Genomic DNA, 10,701 nt, shown 5'->3' with positions numbered 1-10,701 from the left:
GAAATATGCTTTGTAAGCTGTGAAGAGTTAGTACAAAGAAAAAATCTTCTCCTCTTTTACGATGCCACGAGGCAAAGCTCTTCGGTGGAAAGATAAGAGATCTTAGCTCCTATCAAGCATCAACGGAGCACTGCAGCAAGGGCTGCCCGAGTTCTCCTCTGGCTCCTCCCCCACCACACCGGCCCCGGCCCGGGTCAGAAGCGGCGGAGGCTCTGGCGCCGGGCTTCTCCTGCCCGCGGCCTGCTAGGGTTGAAATCCCGTGCCGGGGCGGGGCAGGCCCCAGCCTCCCAGTTCCTGATTCTATAAGCAGTGCCCGGGGCCCGGGGGCGCCACAGGCGCGGGCACCGCGGGCGGCGCAGGATGGGCCGGCGCAGCGCGGCGAGCCAGCCCCGAGGCCCCGGGCCGCGGAGGCCGCTCCTCCCCGCCGTCCTTCCGCTGCTGCTGCTGCTGCTGCTGCTGCCGCCGCCCGGCTCAGGCGCCAGGGCCGGCGCCCCACCTCGTCTTCGTGCTGGCGGACGACCTGGGCTGGAACGACGTGGGCTTCCACGGCTCGGAAATCCGCACGCCGCACCTGGACGCACTGGCGGCCTCCGGGGTGCTGCTAGACAACTACTACACGCAGCCGCTGTGCACGCCGTCGCGGAGCCAGCTGCTCACCGGCCGCTACCAGGTACGCAGCGGCCCGCGGCTGGCCCGCGAGCCTCTTAGAAGTGGGCCCCGAGCCCTGGGCGGGTGCCGGCCAGCCGGGATCGGTTCCCCGAACCGGGTCCCAAAGAGACGGCTTCTGGCCCTAGCAGCGATGTCCCGCTCTTCCCCCGGCGCCCCACCTCTCCGGGTGGTGTTTCTGTCTTACGTTTTCAAAAGGTCGGGGTGAAGGGGTTTCTGGGCAATGCCAGATGCGGGGCACTGCGAGTCAGTAGGCTGAAGGTCCGAATGGACTTTGCCGAGCGGTCTTGAAGTGGGAGGATGGAGAGCGAGCAGGCGGGGCACCCAGGAGTGAAGCGGAGAGAGACGGGGAGCCAAGAAAGCTGGGTGGGGAGGAGCGTTAAAACGAAGGAGAGCCCGCAGTGGGTGCGCTTATGGTTTCTGTAAACCCAGCGGTCATAGGTTAGGACTGCCCGACCAAAGATTTATTTTTCCAAGTTCTCAGCAGCCCTGGAGTGAAAACCAAGTTGATTTTTCTTGGGCTGCTGACTTTCCCTTCAGATGTAACCTGTATTGAACGCCTCTGAGCATCTTCATTATCTCTTTTAAAACTTCTCTGTAGTTAACCAGAGTAAAGTATATTTGTAGAGAGCATGCATACATTAGATAACGAAGAATATGAAGAACAGTTGCATAGTGCTTTACTGTTTTTAAAGTTAATTCTTGAAATAGCTTGTGAGGTAGCTGTTATTTTTAATCCCCTTTTACACATTAGGCAGTAGACCTGTAGAGGTTCAATGACATGTTAAGAATTATTAATTGAAAAAAGTGCACAGTGTAAGAGTTGTGAATTAAATTTTATTTGGAGCAAAATGAGGCCTGTAGCCTGGGAGACAGCATTTCAGATAGCTCTGAGAAACTGCTCCAAAGAGGTGGGGGGAAAGGTCAGTGTTACATATGATTTTAGTGAAGGGGGTGCGTGCAGTCAAGTACACGTTTTGGCGGAGGCTTGCTGCTAGTCACGAGGAGCAGATGTCACTGTTAATGATTTTAGTGCTTTTCTAGATATGAGGAGGTGCAAGATTTGGGCTCAAAATGTTCTCCTGAAAATATCTAACTATCTGAAGGCCTGTCCTGCCAGTTTTTCCCAGAGCACAGAGTGCCTTATTCCTGATCTCCACCCTGAAATCCTCTGGGAAGGGGGTTGAAGGTCAGCGGCTGCAGTGACCAGTGACTTAGTCCTTGTAAAGGCAGATGACAAGTGCCAGTTTTTAGTTGGTAGTATCACACAGCTGGAAAGTGGTAAAACTGGGTTTTGTGCCTTTCCTGCATCCACCAGTCATCTCAGGCCTCTAAAATTGGACTCTTCTTTTTTCTTAATCTGAATAAGATTGACATTTTGTGATTATGACCATGTTAAATATACAATAAACAGGTAGTTTGTATGCACTGTTTATTCAACAGCCATACTTTGGGCCCTTACTGTGAAAGTCACAGGGATGTGCCTGAACCTTGCCCTCCCAAATATGTGTTTATGTAGCCTTTCAGATCAACCCTAGCCTCATGTTGTCCTGAGATCAAGGGAAGGGAGGGTTCACTTGCAATAAAGATTCGCACAGTGGTCCGAAGACTTTTAGAAACAGAAATTATGAGTTTTACTACGGACTGAAAAGTAAGTCAAGGTTTGCAGTGGAGGTAAAGGATGGTTCCCTTCACCATCAGCTCTAAGTACTTTCCGCAATTCTAACTGGCTGCTATGTGGAATCAGGAATCTCTGCTCTGTTGCAAATGTCACCCTGGATACTTTGTAGGAGTAAAAGAGCATCTGAATAAAGAAGGGAAAGGAGGGAAGACAGGGTCTGCCCAAATGGTTCTGCATTTGATCTGAAGTAAGAGAACTGAACTCAAATTGCAGAAGAATGGGGGGGCCATTCATTTCTCCAACTTCCTCCCTTCCAACAGTCTTGAACAGGAAAGCAAATACCACACTTAAAATATGTGTTCAGACTGCTTTTGCCTCCAAACATCCTCCCTGATCAGTCACCAACATTCCATCTTGGGAAGAAACAAAACAAAACAAAAAAATGAGTATTTAGAGCACCCTGAGGTTAAGAAGTGAAGGAAAGGTAGAGGCTGCTTATCCAAAAGTGTTTAGAGGCTAATCAGTGTAGCAAGCTAGCCTCCCCAAACATTTTGCTTGGCTTTTCTCCCCTGTTCTGTTTGAGTTCAAGAGACTCAATTAGAAATTATCTTTGTTTAGCAACCATTCTCTTTTAAAAGAGTCAGTATTTCTGGGAGAGCCAAGGAGCCTCACTGGCCTCAGATACTATATTCTGGTACCATTCTAAGCATTTTACATGTATTAGTTAATTTAACTCTTACAGCAACCCGATGAAGTAGGTACTACTATTATCATCCCTATCTGATAACAAAGAAACTGAGGAAGGGGTTAAGAAACTTGCCCAGGGTCACAGGGCTGTTAAGTTGTGAATCAGGATTTGAACCAGGCAGTAGCTCTATAACCACTACACTACATTGCCTACTCAGAATTATTAAAAACATCATCGCAAGAGCTGCTTCAGATTTACTAACTAATCTCTCTTATTTTTTGACATATAGGTCATTCCTAAACATCTCGATGAAAAAAATCAACCCATTAGATTTCAAGTTAGGAATTCCTTATGTTAAATGTAAAGTGAAAATAGGGAGAGAGGTTTCATTTCAAAATGAGTCATGTGTTGTGCATAATTTTAGACAATAAAATGAGGAAATTTGTTGACTATTTCAAAATTAGGTACTTGAAAGAACTGCTTAATAGTCATATCTGTGAACCTAACAATCATGCTTTAATAGAGGTGCCACCTTCCTTAATCATCTAACTTTAGATTAGAAAAATGCAAAGTGATAAACAAGTTTTGACTGTTTGAACTTTGTATTCCCAATAAATGCTGAATTTTAGGGTTTTAGCATATAAGAGTATTTAGTGAAGAGGACCAGTTAAGAGTTGTGAGATGTGGGTTTCAGTCTTTGCCATGTCAGCCTTCAGACTCTGACCTCGAAGGACATCATTTTTCACGTCTGTAAAATACGGGAGTTGGGCTGAACTCTAAAGCTCTTCCTAGCTGTAAATTTTTTTGACTCTATGGCTCCTGTGTCCACTAGAGCAAGTTTCTAACTTGGCAAAAGCACATTACCTACCCACTATCTCCATCTACTGGTAGAAAGAGAGATTAATCTTGCCCAACACTGCCTTACAAGTTGCAGGAGCTGCTTGCTGCGCGGCTAGGAACTTGTTTAAAAAGGAACGTGAACTTGTTTAAAAAGGAACCTTTTATATTGAGACATTTAATTGTTCCGAACCCTCACATTTGAACCTTTTAAAACTTGCATACTTTGGTGAAAAATTCATAGAGTTTAGATGGAGGGGAGAGGGAGATTGATCAGCAGATGAGCTAAGTAGTTACTGGTAATCCAGGAACTAAAATTCAGGTCTCAATATACTTAAGTTAGTTTTCTTCCCACAGCATTATGACTCATTCATTCATTATTTTAAAAATATTTTATAAAATCTATATTTTATTTACATTTTGAATAGGAAATCCATTCACATGGTTTAAAAACTCAAAAGTTTAAAAAAAAAAATCTCTCCCTATACACAGGTGTGCGCACACACACACATTCTGTTCCTTAGGCATACAGTTACCTATCTTTGGAGGCAAACAACACTATGTAAATTGTATATATCCTTCCAAAAGTATTTTATGCATATACAAGCAAATATATATGTAGATATTCCTCCCTCTCCTTTGATTTGAATGGTAGCATACTCTTCTTTTGGGGGGTTCTTTTTTTTTTTCAGTTTCAATGATGTGTAATTGACAGTGTAATGATTACACTGTCACTGTGTAAGTTTAAGGTGTACAGCATAATGACTTGGTGAACATGCACCATGAAATGATTACCACAATAAGTTTAGTGATCATCCATCATCTCATAAAAAAGAAAAGAAAAAAATTTTTCCTGTGATGAGAACACTTAGGGTTCACTCTTTTAACAACTCTCATATATAACATGCAGCAGTGTTAATTGTATTTATCATGTTGTACATTACTTCCTTAGTATTTATTTATCTTATAACTGGAAGTTTGTACCTTTTGACTGCTTTCATCCAATCTGTCCTCCCCCCCACCTCTGCTAACCACAAGTCTGATCTCTATTTCTGTGTATGTTTGTTTGTTGGAGTATAACTGACCTATAACACTATGTTAGTTCCTAGTATACAACATATTGATTCCCTATTTCTACAAATTCCAAAATGATCAGAATGATAGCATACTCTTCACAATGTTTTGTACCTCATTTTTTTTAACTTAACATTTGAAATAATTTGATATTGTTACATAAAGAGCATCCTCATTAGTTTTTATGGGTGTATAATATTTTGGTAGATGGATATATCATAATTTATTTAACTAGTCACATAATGATGGACATGCAGGTTGTTTCCAGCCTTTTGATATATCAGAGAATGCTGAAGTCAATACCTTGTACCTATGTCATTTTGCACATGTTTGAATATATATCTGTAGGGTAAAGTCTTAGAAAAGGAATTTTCTGGGTTTAAGTGTAGAGGCATTTGTAATTTGGATAAATATTGCAAAATTGTACGTCAGTAGGTTGTATCAATCTACATTCTTACCAGCAATATATGATATGCTTATTTCCCTATATATGTATTTTTAAGTTATATTTCACATGCCATAAGATTAATCATTTTAAATATATAAGTCATTGGTTTTTCATATATCCACAAGGTGGTGCAACCATCACCACTGTCTAGTTTCAGAACATTTCCGTCACCCCAGATGGAACCCATTAGCAGTTCCTCCCCATTCTCCTCTTGCCTTAGTTCCTGGCAGCCACTGATCTACTTTCTGTCTCTATGGATTTGCCTATTTTGGACATTTCATATAAAATGGACTCATACAATAGATGTCCTTTCATCCATGTTGTAATATGTATTATTCCTTTTCATGGCTGAATAGTATCCCATTGTGTGAATATACCAACATTTTATTTATCCGTTTATCAGTTGATGGACATTGGATTGTTCCACTTTTTGTCTATTATGAATAATGCCACTGTGAACATCCACGTAGAAGTTTTGTATGAACATATATATATTTTTATGTTTTCTAGGGTATATACTTAGGAGTAGAATGCTAGATCATATGGCAACTCTATGTTTAACTTGTTGAGGGACTGCCAAACTGTTTCCATAGCAGCTGTACCATTCTACATTCCCACCAACAATGTATGTGGGTTCTAATTTACCCACCTCCTTGCCAACACTTCGTATATTCTGGATACTAAACCCTTTTCAGATATATGATTTGTGAGTATTTTTATTCTTATGTTTATCCTACGCCAGTACTACATTGTCTTTGTTAGGACAGAGTTAGGACAGTTGTGTAAGAGTACCAACTTGCAACACATAGCAAATAAGACTTAGAGATCTAATGCACAGCGTAGTGAATACAGACAATAATACTGTATTATAACCATTGAACTTGCTAGGAAACTGGAACTTAATGATTCCAACCTGTAAAAGAAAGGATAATTATATAATATGATAGAAGTGCTACTTATCACTACAATGGCAATCCTATCATAATGTATAAATGTATCAAATTAACATGTGGTACACCTTAAATTTATACAATGTTTTACATCAAATATATTTCAATAAAAAACACACACATCCTAAGCCAGGGATTGTGAGTTCGTGTCCCACCTGGGGTACCAAAAAAATAATAAAAAACACATATAATAAAAATGTTTATAAGAGTGGGAGAATAAATTAAAATAAAAGTCCTTCAGCTTTTCTAATAGAATTTGTATACCCCTTTTAGTTCAAACAAAAGACTTGAAAATACTGAATTTCCTTATTCTAACAAATAGACTTTATTTAGCACAAAATGTTCATTACACCTCTGCACTCCTAGTTCACATTTTAAGCGTGGTTGTCTGTTCTCAGGTCCGGCTTCTCCATGACATTGCCTCACTTGTCTCTGACCTGGAGAAGCACCTGGTGTTGAGCAAGTAAATGAATGAATGTGCTAAGCGCTTTAACACCTGTGCGTTTCCTGAAAGAGCTCAGTCTTAACTGCTTAGGGTTGACAGGTCATTTCTAGTGCCCTGGCTTCCTTTTTAAGAAGTTAAAAAGGTGAAAGGGTAACAAAACTGGTAGGCCTTAGTAGAAACATTTCCTTCTCGGAAAAAAAAAGAGTAAAGTAACTTTGGTCCTCACCTGGGAACATTCTTACCTTGGGACCTGAGGGGGCCACCCCACCAGAACTCTGAAACCTTGGCAGAGGTTAGAAGCAATGAAAGATGACGCCAAGGTTTCATTCTTAAGGGACCCACGCCACATTAATCTTAATCACATTGATAACAGACAAGACACTTTCACGCCTTTTCACTCACACCTGAAGCAGAACCTTGAACAGGAAATCTAGGAAGGAGGCTGTGCGGGAGCATTGTGGGTAATTTTTGACTTTTGCTTCACGTTTGCTTGAAGAATGTGAGCAGGGAAAACCCACGGCTGCAGGCAGAATAGGGCATTGCATACTGTGGCATGAAAGAGGAAGCAGTTCTGCCTGGCATTGCCTTCACCTCCCTGCTGCTTTTTCTCATTGTCTTCAGTATCCTGCCTGCCCTGCAAGTGCTTGCCTCTCAGTGTCTCTTGTCCCTGGTTACCTTTCCCTGGACTCTAAGATTTGAAGTGGGGCAAAGAGGACTCAAGAGTTGGAAGAAAGGGGCGAGTCTTGGGGAAAGATGTAGTCATTAGGAGTGTTCATATGACTTCCTGGCAAAGGCATCCAAGGAGTGAGTGATAAGAGGAGCATGTTGGGGCTTCCCTGGTGGCGCAGTGGTTGGGAGTCCGCCTGCCGATGCAGGGGACACGGGTTCGTGCCCCTGTCCGGGAGGATCCCACTCGCCGCGGAGCGGCTGGGCCGGTGAGCCATGGCCGCTGAGCCTGCGCGTCCGGAGCCTCTGCTCCGCAACGGGAGAGGCCACGACAGTGAGAGGCCCGCGTACGGAAAAAATAAAAAAATTAAAAAAAAGAGGAGCATGTAGTCCAGAGGCCATAGGTGCCTCCAAAGATAAAGAACTTGCTAGTCTTTATTCCTGTGCTCATTTAAGAGGAGAAGTAAAGGATGCATCGGCTCCATACTGATAAGCAAGATGGCCACCTGCTAAAACACATCAGGGTTTTAACGCAGAGAGCCCTGGGGATGACTTGCTCTGATGGGTCTTCTGTTTTGCTGAAGCCAGGTGTCCTTCCTAAGCCTAGCTAGAGCCCAGGAGCATTTTTCCGAAACGAAAGGGGCAGCTGGAGGCCTTAGTCTGCAAGTGTTGAAGATAGTGAAAAAACAAAACAAAACCTGATCTTTACCTTTTTACTTCCCAAGTAACTGGAAAAGAGGAAATAAGGAAATAAGTTTGGGGTTGAGTGGAATATGACCCATTGACTTATGGGAATTTTTGGTTGATTGACATTTGAGGTTTATTATTCCAAGAATCACTTTGAGCATAAGCTGTTACTGTCTGGTAACTCTGTTTTTGTTCCCTTAAGCATATCACTTTTCTAAAAAGTCTTTTTCCTCCATATTTTCCTTCCTTTTCATTTTGGGCTTTTGGTTGGATTTATAATTTAAACAGAGGAAGGCACTAAAACAGTTTTTGCCTTGTTTATTCCTTTTACAAACAACATCCCTTTGTGGTTTAGTCAGATTTACACTCTTTGCTAATCAACACCAAAATAAATAGACCTTTAAAACTGCTAGTGATACCAGCCAGTTCTGCAGCCTGAGTTCTGAAGGACCAGACCAGATGGCAAAGCCAGGCCCCTAACACACATAATGTGTGTTCTGTAGCTCTTGGCTTCAGCAGCATGGGCAACTGATGGCTTTTTAGAAGGATTAGGGGGACGGGAGCAGATTCTCCACTATCCATTTGTTCTGTGGGGCATCTCCAGGAATAAACCCTAAGGTGGCCTGAGTGGTACTCGACCATGGTTAAAACCTGTAGTGTTCTGACCCAGGCCCAGGCTGGCAGTTCCGAACTCCTGGCCAGCCACCAGCATGTTCTGTGATTGTGTTCTGGTCATGAAGCTTCCCTCTAGGCTCTCTGGTGTATAAAGTGGAATAGTAGAGCTGCCTGTTTTTCTGGTTTTTCAGGTATTGCAGGAGGAGGTATTGCACAAATACATGGTTGCAATGAGTTCATCTTGCACAGGTCAGACTGACAGGATAGAATCTTCCTCTGTTCATCTGGATGTTATCTCAACGCTATTGAGGTTTGGAGAGAAATAGCATCCATTGCCACGTATGTAGCAGTGGGTCACCTGGCCCCTGGGAGAGTTTATTGTAAGTGTAGCTGAAATAAAAAGGTTCTGATGTGGGAACCATCTTCCTCCTCCCCCCTCCAGGAGAGTGGTTTTTTCTTTTATGCTCATGAGACCACTCTGATAGTATATTCCAGGTCTACAGGGGACAGAATAACTTACAGGATCAAATAAATTTTTACATGCAACAAACCATGTAAACAAGGATTTCTCATCAGTTATCTCATAGAAAGAACTGAGACAAGCCAGGTCCTTTACTGAATTTGTAGACCCTTTGCCTTTGTGGAGGGAATCCTTGACAGTCAAGTAAAATCTTAGGAGAAGCTGTTTTTCAAAGATTTGGTTTAGTGAAGAAGAGATAGCTACATGTGGAAGAAAGAGAGTAGCCCCTTTGGACTTTCATATATTATCTATAGGACCTCTCCATTCAACACCTACTCTCCAAACACTGAAGACGGGTGTTAGAATGAAATTGTTTTAGATGCTGTTGCGTTGCCAAAGTGACGCTTATTTTTCTTTTGATTCTTCTTGGTGCCTTGTTATCCTTTCCCATGAAGCATGGTGTGGCTCTCCAGTTCTGTGCTAAACTCAAGTGCTGGGTTGCAACCAGCTCTGCATTCATTCGCCTGTTTACTGCTTCTCTACACACTACAGTTTCCTTACTTCAAACAGTGTTTGAACAGACCAAAAACATGTTTTTGGCCATCATCCAGACTTTGGCTTCCCCTCCCCCAGTAATGCCATAAAAATATTCTGTCGAATCAATTCTCAGGAACTGAAAAGAATGTTCCCTACCCTGTGTGATTGCAGGTAATAGAGGCAGGCTTCAGCTGACCACCTGGTGTGGTGCCCATGTGGCCTCGGAAAAGTGAATCACACAGCATCCCTTGGCAGTGCTTTAGAGTGATCGGAGAGCATTCTCTGCATGTGATGGATGAGCTTTCCATTTAAAGAAATTTGCACATAACATTTATTTCCATTGGGTCTTTTGAACTCCATAAAATATTATCCTTCTTTATCCTCTACTGTTGCCAATTAGTATATATTATGAAGTTTTTTGAACCCAGGATTAATTTTCTATTGAGTAAACTTCTAGCGTTACCCCTGGACGGAATCCTTTTATTATGTGAGGGATGTGGGTGTGTGTGCGTGTGTATGTTTAGAGAGCAATGTTTCCCTTTCCCAGCTTGGGTATTGTAACATCCTTATTATTCAGGATCCCAGCTGGGAAAAGATGGCACATTCAAATTAGGATAATTTAGGGAGGGTTTATTTGCAAAGGGACTATTTGAAAAGGTATGAATGTGTGGGGGAAACACAAGGCATAGTGTATAACCCACTGGAGCTGTTACTACCCCTAGACCAGGGGGAAGAAAGGAAAGAGGAGTGACCAGAACCTAGAAACAGAGTCCTGTAAAGAAGGCCACCTTTGGGATGGCCTGCAGGATACAGACAGCCTGGCAGCTCAGGGCCACTCACCTCTTCCCTCCTTCCAGTCCCAGTCTGGGCTCCCCATTGGCTGAACCCATTCAGAACCAGAAGGTGCAGGGCCCTTTGATTTGGCCCCAGTAGGTCAACTTCCCAGGCTGGAGACAGGACAGAAGGCAGATTGGGGATTTGGAGGGCAAATGAAGGGCATCTGGCAT

At 42.9% G+C, this 10,701-nt stretch overlaps 1 protein-coding gene across 1 annotated transcript in view; it reads left to right on the top strand.

Annotated features, from left to right (window-relative positions):
* The first annotated feature begins 288 nt into the window (after positions 1–288).
* Positions 289–10,701, top strand: part of ARSB (arylsulfatase B) — a 182,114-nt gene continuing 171,701 nt past the window's right edge. The window contains 2 exon segments of the mRNA XM_007471964.1: positions 289–485; positions 487–670. Of these exon segments, the coding sequence (XP_007472026.1) occupies positions 361–485; positions 487–670 (309 nt within the window). The 5' untranslated portion in view covers positions 289–360.

The sequence above is a fragment of the Lipotes vexillifer genome, unplaced genomic scaffold, assembly GCF_000442215.2.
Source record: "Lipotes vexillifer unplaced genomic scaffold, Lipotes_vexillifer_v1.1 scaffold83, whole genome shotgun sequence".
In the NCBI taxonomy this organism is placed as follows: Eukaryota; Metazoa; Chordata; class Mammalia; order Artiodactyla; family Lipotidae; genus Lipotes; species Lipotes vexillifer.
The sequence above is the reverse complement of the archived record's forward strand: the minus strand, read 5'-3'. Positions and strand labels throughout refer to the sequence as shown.